Source organism: Delphinapterus leucas, chromosome 6 (assembly GCF_059928025.1).
Source record: "Delphinapterus leucas isolate spDelLeu-1000000601 "Yukka" chromosome 6, BTC_Dleu_Yukka2, whole genome shotgun sequence".
Taxonomy (NCBI): domain Eukaryota; kingdom Metazoa; phylum Chordata; class Mammalia; order Artiodactyla; family Monodontidae; genus Delphinapterus; species Delphinapterus leucas.
This window is the reverse complement of record NC_143134.1, coordinates 24,018,888-24,032,627: the sequence shown is the minus strand read 5'-3', so window position 1 is coordinate 24,032,627 and position 13,740 is coordinate 24,018,888. Positions and strand designations below refer to the sequence as shown.

At 54.5% G+C, this 13,740-nt stretch overlaps 1 protein-coding gene across 1 annotated transcript in view; it reads right to left on the bottom strand.

The window, feature by feature from the left end:
• Positions 1–13,740, bottom strand: part of GFRA2 (GDNF family receptor alpha 2) — a 90,212-nt gene that overhangs the window by 11,837 nt on the left and 64,635 nt on the right. The window contains 3 exon segments of the mRNA XM_022562902.3: positions 3,033–3,205; positions 5,075–5,215; positions 5,881–5,990. Of these exon segments, the coding sequence (XP_022418610.2) occupies positions 3,033–3,205; positions 5,075–5,215; positions 5,881–5,990 (424 nt within the window).

Genomic DNA, 13,740 nt, shown 5'->3' with positions numbered 1-13,740 from the left:
GCGGATTTGGAGGAAGAGTCAGCACAGCGCAGCCAAAAGAAAACTGTCCAGGAGCCGGGGGCCGGGGGTGCTGTGCACAAACCACTGTCCACACTGGCCTTCCATCCTTTGGGATTTGGGAAGGAGCTCTCAGAGAGCCCACTGACGCTAACATCCAATCACTCATGTGAGGTCCCCACCTGGCTACCATCTCTGGGTCAGTGAAGGAGGTTCCTAAGGCTTCCCCCAGGGTCCACCTGTGGCTAAGAAGGAGGATAGAGGTAAGTGATCTTGCCGCTCTCTCCAGGGGTGTCTGGGGTGTGCGGCCTTCCTCTCCCTCCCTCCCTCCCTCGCTCAGCTCCCTGTCTCTGCCCTCACTCGGAGACTCCCTTCTGTGGCCATGGGTTGCTGTCATTCCCAAGGGCCCCACAAGGGCCACCACAGAGCCCTTCCAAGCTAGCAGAGCTGAGGGAGGGGGCACGGGCTGGGGAGGGACAGACCACCCACACCAGCCTCCAGCCAAGCTGAGGGCAGGGACGCAGGCTTATTCCCTCTGCACGCCCAGCACCTGGCACAGAGTAGTAGGTGCTCATTTAAAAGACCACAATTAGGGCTTCCCTGGTGGCGCAGTGGTTGAAAGTCCGCCTGCCGATGCAGGGGACACGGGTTCGTGCCCCGGTCCGAGAAGATCCCACATGCCACAGAGCAACTAAGCCTGTGCGCCACAACTACTGAAGCCCACGCGTGCTCTGCAACAAGAGAAGCCACCGCAATGAGAAGCAAGAGTAGCCCCCCGCTCGCCGCAACTAGAGAAAGCCCGCGCACAGCAACAAAGACCCAACGCTGCCAAAAATAAAATTAAAATAAAGAAATTTTTTTAAATGAAAGAATAAAAAAAAAAAAGACCGTAATTAAAACAGAATCAGAGGCCCTTTCCTTTCAGTTTCTGTGAGAAAGAACGGGGGTATGAGGGTGATGGTGGGTGGGTCCCTCTGAGGGTCTGCTTCTCTTCCATTCCTCCTGGGAGGTCCGCCCCTGCTGTCCCACCCAGAGTGACTTAGTCAACACATCCGAGTGGACGGACCCTGGGGCCAGGCCTGGGGGAGCCCCCTGCCAGACAGCCCTCCAGGGTTCAAAACACCTATCATGTGTGTAAGGTTCCTCACATACGTCATCTCTCATACAGATCGTGTGTTAACCCCACTGGAATCAAACCAAGTGTAAGACAAGCCCCCAGATGGTGAGTCTGCAGAAAACCAGGCTGGGGCTGAAAGAAACCAGGCGATGGTTCAGAAAACCACTGGAGGGAAACAGCGAGGGGGAAAAAGGGAGTCAGAGTCATCAGGCACTGAGGGGGCTGCGGTGGGCATGAGACCAGGGCTTTGAACTTCTCCACGTCCACAGTGACTCTGTGGGAGTATTAGGAAGGGTCCACAGCCCCTGATGAGTGGGCATCTCCCCAGTGAGCCAGCCCCAAGGGGCTGGGGAGGAAGGTTGGCAGTGCCCAGAGAGACCACGCCAGAGCCTGGTCACCTGACAGGTGGCGCAGCCCTGACCTGCCGAGCTGCCCGCCACTCTAGCATGAAATTGAACTGGCAACCGTCTGTGGAGTGGCCCCCGAGCCCCGCCAGCAGCCGCTGAAGCGTGTTGAGTGTAATTAGAAGCCACCCAGGGGTGACACGGGCACCTCAGCCCAAATCAGGAGGGGCGGCCTAATGGAGGGGAGCGGGGCATGGAGGAGCCCACGCTGGGCCTGACCTGAAGGCACTTGGAGGTCAGCTGTTACAGCCCACCGGGAAGGGAAGGGGAAGTGGGCTTCCCAACCAGGACGGGCACGAGCAAGGTGTGCCCGGGGCGACCTGGACACCTCTGCCAGGCCCCATCCCTGCTCAGGTCTCATGCCAGCACTCTGAAAGCCCACTGCTCTTCATCTCTGGCTGTATTGAGGTTATATTGACCATCAAAAACTGTATCTATTTGCGAATTCTCTGGTGGTCCCGTGGTTAGGACTCTGCGCTTCCACTGCAGTTGCCCGGTTCGATCCCTGGTTGGGGAATTAAGATCCCTCAAACCGAGCGGCACGGCCAGAAAAAAAAAAAAAAAAGTATATTTTTAAGGTGCACAATCCAATATACATAAATATTGTAAAATACTCACCACGAGTCAATCAACACATCCATCACTTAAGGTCTATACAAATTTCAAGTATACAGTACAACACTGTCAACTACAGTCACATCACTGTAACCAGGTCTCCAGGACTTACTCATCTTGCAAGACTGAAACTTCGTAGTGAGTGCTCACCCACGAGCCCGCCCCACTCAGACTGGCATCTTCATTGCCACATGCAGCCAGGCCTGTTCCCCCAGTCCCCAAACCTATGCTCACGTTGTGCTCTCACTGGCTGGACTCCAGACCCCACCCCTCCTTAGCAATTCCAGCCCCAATTCCTGCCTGAAACATCCCCTTATCCCCACCACCTCACCCTCACTGTTTCCCCCCTCCTCTGTTTTCCCTGATATCCTGCACAAGGTCTTCTTAGTGTGTATGGACAAACAAATGAAAATCACAGGTTTTGGAATCAGATGTAGGTTTGAAATCTTATTCCACCACTAACCAGCTGTGTGACCTTGGGTGTGTCGCCTAACACCCCTGGGCTAGTTTCCTGCGTGTACAACAAGAATCCCAACAGGTCATGGTGTGAGAATCAATGAAATAGGTAGAGTCTACTAGCGCAGTACCCAGTAATTAGTAGATGGTTAGTAAATGGTAACCAGTCCATTTCTCCGGCACCCCCGTGGCATCTAGTGCAATCCTGTGACAGAACAGGTGTCTGATACTTGCAAGGTGATAGTTAGTGAATTAATCATGGAAAACTAGCCCCCATCAGCTCTTTCTGCCCCTTGGGTCCTGATCCAAAGGGAGGAGCTTGCGTGCCCCGTCCCTGGCCCCCAGGCTGTAATTTCCCACCTCGCCTCTGGCATCAGGTGCCTCTCTAAGCCCTCAGGCTGCCCCGGCTCCGTTTCCCCAGCGGCAGAGCTGCATCCCCTCACCTGGACAGATGTGCAGGTAGTGATGACGCTGGCCCCCAGGCTGGTGCTATCACTGAGGTCATCTGGCAAAGACGGCGTTTTCTCTACCCGAGGGGCCTGCGTGGCCTGAAATGAGGGGTTTTTAGGGGACAGGTTCACATCTGTGCCATTGCCAAAGGCCTGGATGGCGTTCCCTGTGGGGAAAGAGAGCAGGAGACACAGAGAAATCAGGGGCCCCTCCATCACTCTGCCCCTTGCCATCCCAAACTTGACCTTCCCTGTGATAGCCCAGAGCTGGGGGTGGGGTGGAACTCGTCCAAACTAACTTGGCTGAAGCTCCCTTTCAGATAGCTACCAAGGTCTCATATTGAGAGAAGAAAAGAGAAGGAAGGAAGTTGAAAAAGAGAAACCGGAATAAAGGAAATGTACCGGATGCGGAATGAAGAGGAAAACAGGAGGAGAAGTGGGGTGTGGGGAGCCGGGAGGCGAGGGGCAGGCTGTGCCCAGGGCGCAAGCCCACCTTCTCTGCGGCATTCAGTATTGCAGACCACCACGCTCACGCGGCCCCCCGACGTAGTCCCCCTCCCCAGGTGGCCTCATCCACCCCCCACTCAGTCAGTTACACTAATCCACTCAGGACCAACTAATGGGACCTCTTGGACAAAACTGCGTCCCCAAGCCAAGAGCCTACATGAAGCTCCACCTCCAAGTCCCAGGTGCACTTCAAGTTCATCATGTCACCACCTGAACTAAGCACCACTCCCTCCACTGCAACATTGCCTCCCGCTGCGTTTCTAGTCCTGACGGTGACATCTTTCTCCACCCAAGTCTCCCACGTCAGAAACCTGGGTTACTCAGGACACTTCCCTAACCACCCTCTTGCCATCAACCAAGGCCACCTCCCCACTCCACCCCCCGCCGCTGCTCTGGATCAGTGGGTGCTGTCCTCTCCCGAGAGCACCTACAACAACCTCTAGTGGACTCTGTGTTGGGTCACCTGTGCGAACCACATCCCTACCCCCACCCCCTCCACACCAGAACCAGGGACTGAGCCTTCCGAACTCAGATCTGACCATGGCACCACCTGTCAACACCCCTTCAGCGAGCTTCACACCACCTCCGCCACCTGCAGGACCCTAAGATCCAAACGCCTTCAGATCTGCAAGGGCCCTCACCGGGAGGACTCTCTCCACCTGTCCAGGTGACCCTGGGCATCCTTATGCAGTGCGGCAAGGCTAAGTGGTCTGCAGTTCCTGAAACCCACCTCTGCCCAGAGCGGACGAGCAGGTCCTCCCTGCCCCTTCAGCTGACCCCAGTGATCCCCAAGTGGGTCTGAGATGCCTTCAGGGCGCCCCTCCTCCAGGCTGACTTGGGCAGCCCCACCCTGGGCTTCTGCAGACCCCTCTGCAGACCTCCACCCTAACACGGTTCCTCCCCCACCGTACTGTGATGGCTGTGACGGTGCACCTCCTTCAGAGGGTGAGCTGCTCAATGACAAGCACTGTGACTTCCATCTCTAAGCCCCCCGTGCTGTCAGAAAGGCAGGATGGACAGATGGACGGAAGGAAGAAAAGAGGGCAGGAAAGCGGGAGGAGATCTCCAGGTGGGTGTGGATAGCGAGGGGGTCAGACTAGAAAGACCAGGCAGGCAGAGCTTGTGGCTGACCTTTCCTTCTCTCTAGCCTTCGGGTTAGGAGTTTGGTGACACTCCAATTCCAAGGGGAAATCGATCCTTAAAGGGAAAAGTGACAGATGCTAAGACCTCACCCCAGGGCTGTGTCTGAAGGAACCTGGCTGAGACTGTCAGGATCACAGACCAGAAACCTTCGGCCTTGACTCGACATAGGTGGAAGGCCTCCAGTGGCCTCCGGACAGCTCCGGGGGGAATCTCCGAGAGCACAAAACCCATGGTCTCCGCAGGCAACCCCCCTGCTGGAGAAGCCCTGCAGGCGTCACTGGCCACCGCAAGGGGAAGGAGGGAATGGCCAGGCAGAGCTCCAGGGCCCCCTGGGATAGGAGGGGTGGGGGGTGGCTGCTGGCTGCGGAGGACGTGGCAGGACTCACGGAGGCACGGGTTCTCGGTGAAGTCCCTCAGGAACTTCTCACACTCCTCCTCCATGTTTCCGCTCCCACGACAACTGCACCAGGGGGACACCACGATGCCAGTGGGGCTGGAGTCCACGTAGTTAGGTGTTATATCGAACCCTAGGGAGGGAGAAAGGGAGGCAAAGGAGACAGGAACAGTAAGGCTTCCCCTTGGGCCCCCAGACCCCAGGCCCATCAGAGAAGAGGCTTCGGACACCCCCCTCCCTCCCATCCACCTGCCCCTCAACACACATATATCCCAGCTCACATTCCAAACCACGGGGGTCAGCAAGGGTCATGGCATAAAGGACAGACCAGGGCAGCAGAGGGGATACCCAGGAGCACCCCGAGAGCACGAGAGCACGGCCCCTTGCTTTCTCTTTCGCCAGCAAGCAGAGCATGTGTCCTCCAGTCAGGGAGGCTAAGGCTCTCTCTTGGGTTTGGATCCCAGGGCCAACGTTGACCAGCAGGGTGAACCTGCACATGTTACTTAGCTTCCCCAAGCCTCAGTTTTCCCATCTGTGAAATGGAGCCCCACCCCCTGCCTAGTAAGGGCTGCCGGGAGACTTCAGTGAGACAGTCCGTGTGAACTGCTTAGCGCAGCGTCTGGCATGTGGCACATAAGGCCCCAGGGGCCTCCTCCCCCATGATAAAGCTCCGGCTCCCATCACAGCAGAAAGGGGCCAGCTCAGGCTGTCCACCCGCCGGCCCTGAGCTGGGCCTCGGTCCCTACCTGAGCCTGGGGCAGCCGGGAGCCACCGAGAGCCCGGGTGGGGGCAGCTTACCGATCATGCCCGCGTAGGAGCCCAGACACGCCTGGTAATTGTCGGTGGGGCAGCCGGTGAGCGTCCGGTAGGAGGCACGACAGTTGGCGTGGAAGTCCGCCAGCCGGGACCTGGGGTCAAGAGAAGACCCATCGGACTGCAAGTTAGTCTGGCGGCCCTCCCGCTTCCCCGGCGGCAGAGCGGCTCCTCCACAGCCTCCCAGGGTGGGAAGAAGCCAGGAAGACAGAGAGGAGGAAGACAGAGGGAAAGAAGCTTGGAGGGCTTTAGGCTAGGAGCTCCTTGAGGACAGGACTTCCTGGAGACCCAGGCACCCAGGTTAGGCAAGGCCTGCTCTGAATGGGTCTCTCCGTCGGAGGGACACAGAGGGAACCCGGGTGGGTTTGCTGAGAATGCCTGGGACCCAGGCAGGAAGGCCAGGCCCTGCTTCCTGCTCAACCCACTCCTGGTGACCTTTCCCAAGTCCTCCAACACAGCACCACTGCCACTCACAGAATGAGTAGAATAATCCCCGCCCAGCCACTTCTTAGAATCCGTCTGGGGGTCAAAGGGGACAGCCCCCAGGGAGGTTAAAGAAAGAGTCCGCCTAGGTCGAGACACCCCCTGGGCATTCCTGACCCATCTCTTCTGCATCAAATCAGAGCAAAGCCTCCCCTGCCGTCCCTCCACCAGCTTCCCCATCCTGCAGGGCAGAATCAGCCTTTTCTTCCCCTGGTGATGTAACCTGTCATCACCCGTTCCTCTCTGTCAGTGCAGATAAAGCTGCTTTGGAACCACCTGCACACAGCTCTGTGCTCCCCACTCGACCATGAGCTGCCTGAAGGCAGCTGCTGTCTGAGCCGGTCTGTCTCCAGCCCCCAGTACCTGGATGCAGAGGTCACAGGGAGCCCAGGGCACCCAAGTCCAACCTGCATAGCAATTCCCGCTCCTTCTTCTTCCTGCCCTAGCACCCTGGCCCCAGGCTGTTACCATCAATCAGCCCAGGCCACCGCCCACCTCCCCACCCACCGGGGCTTCCTATAGGCGAGTGCCCTTTGCCACAAGGTCCTCGCCATCATATCCCGAGTGTCTTACAGCAGCTGCATGCAGCAAGTACCAAGGTCTTGTTCACTGGTGTTTTCCCAGTGATGGGCACATAGTAGGACCTCGACAATACGGGCTCGGTGAGAACTACTACAGTAGCCACAGGAAGGACCAGAACCCAGGCCATCTGCCTCCCTGCCCAAGCTCTGTCCATACCGTGAGGTACCTCACAAAGCCATCCCAAAGGTCACCCCGAATTCAGCTCCCCTGCTTCTCCACTGGAACTCTGTCCATATCAGGAAGGAGCAGATAGAGAAAAAGACAAGAAGTTGAGAGAGACCAGGATAGCCGAAGAGGAACGCTATCAACACAGAGGCGGCTCCTTGGGTCCCACCTGGTTTCCCTGGAGGCCCCACAGTCCCAGAAGAGGGGGTTTAGGAGAACGAGGAAGCTCTCCAGAGTGATTTGACCCCAAAGAGACCTTGAGTGTCCCTGGATCCCTGCAGCCCGCAGAGGCAGCGAGGTGCTGGAGATGGAAGGTGAGCTCCCAGCTGAGAGCTGGGGGCGAGGTCTCACTTCAGCTCTGCCCATCTTGCTGCAAGACCTCAGATGAGTCCTTGCTTCTTGGGGACCCATGTGCCTTATTTATCCAATGAATAAAAAGGACTTTCTGTACGTTTAAATATGGTGGAAACGGTCAATTTTATGTTGTGTGTAATTGACCACGATAAAAACGTGACTTAAGAAGAGGTCCTTTCACATCCACCTTTTACCACGTAATCCTCACAGAAACTTTGCCAAGATCTGCCAAGCAATTGTTATCACCATCCTCCTTCACAGAGGAGGAAGTTGAGCCTTAGAGAAGCTGAATAACTTCCCCCAAGACCCCAGAGCTTCCGAGCAGCAGAGCCAAGACTCCAGCCCAGAGCCCCAACAATAAGGGCCACCCCTTCCGGCAGGTCCTCCACCCACGTCCTGCTCCTCTATAAAAGTATCTCGTCCTCCATAGGAAAAGAGAAGGAAAGCTTCAGTGTCTCCGCCCTCCTTCCTGCCCGTAAATCACACCCTCTATTGCCTCACCACCCAGTCCCCAAAACAGGGAAAAGCAGCATTTCCAACCAAGCCCCCAGCCCCTGCAGAATGACACTTGGGGCCTTCCCTTCCCTGGTGGCGCAGTGGTTGAGAGTCCGCCTGCCAATGCAGGAGACGTGGGTTCGTGCCCCGGTCTGGGAAGATCCCACATGCCGTGGAGCGGCTGGGCCCGTGAGCCATGGCCGCTGAGCCTGCGCGTCCGGAGCCTGTGCTCTGCAACGGGACAGGCCACAGCAGTGAGAGGCTCGCGTACCACAAAAAAAAAAAAAGGCAAGAATGACATTTGGTCTTGAATGGCCAGACCGGAGTCTGTCCTGCTCCATGAACTAGCAAATGAATGAAGGTCAATGAGAGATGGTCTCTGCCCACACCCCAGACCTCCAGAGACCTGTCAGGGGGCCAGGAAGGGACACAGACTTAACAGGTAAAGGAGATTGGGAGGCCAACAGACCAAAATCTCTCAGCAGCTATCGTGGGTTTAATTGTGTCACCCAAAGAGCTAGGTCCTCATCCTTGGTACCCGTGAACGTGACCTTACTCAGAAATAAGCTCTTTGCAGATGTAACCAAGATGAGGTCACGGTGGATTAGGGTGGGCCCCCAACCCAGTGTCTGGTGTCCTTATAAGAAGAAGAGAAGAGACACAGACACAGAGTGAGAATGCATGTGAAGATCCAGGAAGCATTTGGAGTGAGGCGCCTACAAGTCCAGGAACGCCAGAGATTGCCGGCAACACCAGAAGCTAAGAGGAAGGCATGGAACAGGTTCTCCCTTCAAGCCTTCACAGGGAGCACAGACCTGCCAACACCTTGATTTTGGACTTCTGGCCTCCAGAATTGTGAAAAAATCAGTGTCACCCAGTTGTGGCACTCTGTTACAGCAGCTAGGGAAATGAATACAGCACCTTCAAAGATTTCACTGTTTGTTTTGGCCAAATGTCTGCCTCCAGAAGGAGCCAAGGGGCTGTGGTCAGGCCCTGCAGTGAGAAGGACCACAGGGGTCAGCGTGAAGCCACATCCGAGCTCCTGCAGGGTATGGGGCTGCAAGATTACAAGCAGAGCTGCTAGGTACCATCTCCTCCCCACCAAAGAGACATTCTAATAGGATCTCTCAGCCAAAATACAGGAGTCCATTCTAATGTCATTTGATCACACAGAGAGCCCAAGCCCCTCCTACTACCTCCCCAATGCTCACTGTCAGTCCAGCCCGTGAAGGCCTTTCTGCCCCTCCAGCCACATGGACTTTGTCCACCTCTGTATTCCAGCTACACATATGGTCTGGACCAGTCAATTTCATACTTAATTGCATACAGACTTACTGATATTGCCCTGTTTGCTCTCTCCAACTGGAACACACATTCCCAAAGTGGCAGACTCTACTGATTTCTTCACCCATATCCTCCAAACCCCTTTGGGCAAGTGGTAGATATCCATTCATCTTTTCTCCAAATACGTATTGAGGCCCTGCCATGTGACTGACAGACTAAGGATGGGAATGGCACGCATGTCAGTGCAATGTCAGGAAGGTAATTCCAGCTGATGGGGTCAGGGCTCCACAGAGGTCAATGCCGGCTCACCATCCCGGAGGAGCATGCCACCTGCTGCAGCAGAACTGAGAGCCCAGCTCCATCCTCCCAGAAGCTCACCTCCCTTCTGCAAGGCTGGTTCTCCAATCACTGACATTAAGAACCTCAAGGATCTTGCTGTCCTCACCATCCATGAGGCTTCTTAAAATATCACTGGGTCCCAGGCTGGAGACAGAGGGAACGTGTGAAAATGGAATATGATGCCCTCAGAGAGAGACAAGGTCATCCAGAGAGAAGGGGTGGGTAAAGGAAGTAAGCCAGGACACGGAAAGTGAAAGAGTTCCAACACCAGGTGCAGTGGGCCAGTGAGACCCCTCAGTGAGGAGGGGAGGGCAGATCCAGCTGCTGGGAGAGAGGGAGCAGCTGTCACACAACCACATTCAGTCTACCGCTCGCCTGCTGTGTGACCTTGGGCAGGCCTGGTGTGTCTCTGTGCTCAGTGTCCCCAGTTATCAAATGGGGTGGGCTGTGCCTGCCTATCTCCCTCACGGGATACGTGGGAGAGCTGGGGCACAGAGAGGAGACACTGTCCTTATCTTTCTTCTCTACCCAGCTGTCTCATCCGCAGTACCATGCCTGCCACAGACAAACGGGGAGTAGCTTTTCCTGTGTCTGATGTAGAAGAAAAGTACCTGTTCACCCCTCCGAGGCGGGTCTGGACCCCACACAAGGCAATGTGAGCCTATTGGGGAGGGACAGCTCCCCCTCTCTACCCTCCAGGCTCCAGAGTCAACCTGCTGGACCGAGGTGAACAACGGCCTCCCTGCCCCACGTCACTCCTCATGCCACGCTGAGGACACAGGAGGAGCAGCACAGGCCCCTTTGCCAGACCTTGGGTGACCAATGGGGAAAGGCCACCTCGCTCCTCGGAGGCTACAGCCTACTTCCTTTACAGCAGCCCTGTGGCTCTCTTCAGAGCACAGGGAGGGGAGGGAGAGGAGCTAAGGGGAAGGGTGGAGGGAAGGGAAGCGGCCAGGCCTTCTGTTGCTCCATTTCTCTGTCCTCAGCATCCAGGCAGCCTTGGCAAGCCAGAGTGACAAGTGGGGCCGTTTAGGAGGACGCCGTGTCCAAGCCTCCAGGAGGCCTTTGATTTCTCAAGTTCCCTCTGTCCCTTAAGTCACACCAAAGCCCATAGCAGCCGGCTCCCTCCACCGGCATGCGAGACCAGCGGGGCCAATTTCCTTCAAGCCCATGACGCTCTCAACTCCAACCATGAGTGAATCAGTCCAGTCCTGGTAGGTACAGTCTCCAAGGCAAATGTTATCCTTTTCATAATGTGCGGTGAGGCAGCTGGGGATCTTGGGCCAGATGCCACTCGTCCCTGCTGACGCCATGAGGTCCCCAGTCTCTTGGACTCTGTTCTCACTTCCAGGAACAGCCTTTTCCTAGACCAGCCTCATCACTTCTAGATTTCTGCCTTGAAGAGCCCCCATAGGAGTGATGGCATAAAGGAAAGCATGAGAGACAGACAGACAAAGAGAAAAACAGAGAGCCAGCAAGAGAACCAACAATGAACACGAGTCAAGTCCATCTCAGCAAGATGGAGTAAAGACCCCCAAATGAGCTCAGGACAGCAGGTGGGTCTGTCCAAAACACACAAACCCTCTGTGGGCTTGTTTCACCAGCAGCTATAGCCTATTCGATCACAGGAAAGTGGCAAGAGAGGCAGAGAGAGACATCTGACCCTCAAGTCACCAGATTAAATGCAGGATGTCCATTTAATTTGAATTTCAGATAAACAATGAATATTTTTTTTAGTATAAGTACATCCCATGCAGTATCTGGGATATACTTATACCAAACAGTTTTTCAATGTTTGTCTGGAATTCAAGTTTAACTGGGTAGCCTGTATTTTTATTAGATCTGGCAACCCTATTTGATGGACAGGTGTGTTCCTGAAAGGAAAAAAGAGGCAAAGCTGGAAGTGCCAAGGTCAACCCACATAAGCAGAATCATCCAAAACTGGGGGGTGGGGGTGGTGGTGATGGGAGAGGGTGGAATTCCTATAGCTCAGTGGTTCTTAAAGTGTGGTCCGCAGACCCACAGCATCAGTGTAAAACTGGGAACTTCTTAGAAATGCAAATTTTCCAGATCCCACCCCAGATATAACAGATCTTAAATCTAGGGGCAGAGCCCAGCAATCTTCATTTTAACCAGCCCTCCAGGTGATTCTGATGCAGGCAAAAGTTGGGGGATGAAGCAAATCTGCACAGGTTTCAGAGCTGGGATTGTGGGAACCCTCCAGACTCCACTCCCTGGTCTCAGCTTTAAATATACCTACGATATAGCCCAGCCCATGGAAGAAAGTAGTGTTTCAGGCTGTAGCCCAAGAAGGTTCACAGTTACAAGACTATGCATGTTTGTACACACACGCACACACACACACACACACACACACACACACACATTCCTATCCCCATACAAACACAGTTACACTTGGGTACACACCTCTCGCTTCTTTTCTTTGGCCTTAGCCAAGAAAGTACAGGTACCTGTTATCAACAAATCCCTCCCTTGGTGCAGATTGTAAACACCTTCCCAAGCACAAAGACTCTTCTCAAATCTGTCTGGCCTAGAATAATACTACAGTAAATTGCTCCCCCGAAGCCCAAAACGTTCCAATGCTGGCCAATACGTGGCTTTAGGGTCTGAAGCTCTTGGCCAAGTTCCCATTTATCAGGTTATACCTGTTATGCTGCTGCCACAGAAACCCATGGGTTTCTACTGGTTTAGAATCGGAGGAGGAGTAAAGGAAGCTAATATTTACTGAGGATACACCATGTGCCAGTCGTGGTTATCGCATTTAACTTTCTGAACAATCCCGCAAAGTAGACATATTTCACAGCGAGGACACGGCAGCTCCAAGAGGTAGGTCGCACGGTCACACACCCTACAGCCAGCAAAGTAGGGCCAGGCACCTGCCGGTGAGGACAGCATCTTTCTCTGGCTCTGCTGCCATGACCCGCCCCCACTAACAATGCTTCCAGACGGCTGCCACCAGCACTGCTGCATGCTGATGGACAGGGCACTTGAATATCTTATGCAGGAGAAAAAGGGTTCCCAAGAAATGCAAATTACTCAGGGTGGTCTTCAGAGACAATTTAGGGGAACACAGAGGAAATGGCTTTCATAGACCCAAGAGCCTCTGGAGTGGCTTTCCGAGGTCCCCTCCGGTGGTGCAGGGCACGGTTAAGTAGGCTCAATGTTACGGGACACTGAGAAAGGGGAAAATGGATTTCCCCCACGTGCCTGTTTCCTGACGCCTCCAGGGCTCACTGTGGACAGCCTGAGCCCCCGTCCTTTCCTACCTGTTCCTGAGGACTACCGCCACCTGTCTCATGAAATCAAGAATCCACTTGGCTTCCTTCCCTCCTGTTTATTCTTTAAGTGTACATGGATACTTATTCTTTCTGCCTAGAACAGCAGCTCCCCTTAGGGGGTGGGTTGCGGACTTCCTCCTCCGGCCAGGTAGTTCTTACAGGCTGTTAACCGTGGCAGTCCACCGTCCGGAGCCACAGGTGGACACGTGACCCAAGCTTGGCCCACCACACAGCTCTCTTCCTGGCCACACTGACTAGTCTAGGTATAAGGAAGTAACACAAGCCAGGCCAAGCAGAGCCCTGCCCAGAGACTTTCCTAATGGAGCAAAGAAGAACATTCTTTTCTTTCTGGTTATAAGACACTATGGATGTGAGCCCAGATAAATTGGGACCATAGATCTAGCCTCTTGGTCACAGTAAGGATAAGCATGCAGCTAACCTGCAGAGAGAAACAGAAACTAGAGACAAGGAGAGACAGAGGGAGACCTATTTGTATGAGTCCTGGAATACATTCCTGCCCTTTCTATATTTTACTGGAAGCCAACAGATTCCTTTTTAATTTTTCTTAAGGTAGTTGGGTCTCTGTCACTTAAAACAGAAAAATTCTTGGGAATTCCCTGGCGGTCCAGTGGTTAGAACTCCACACTTCCAATGCAGGGGGCCCAGGTTCTATCCCTGATCAGGGAACTAAGATCCTGCAAGCCACGCAGCACAGCCAAAAAGGAAAAAGAAAAAAAGAAAAATTCTTCACTACTGCTTAGCTTTGCTCTCTGATTTTATCTGATCTTCTTTGTCCAAGTTCAAAGCAAATAAAAAAGGCACACACTGAAAGGGACACACACCA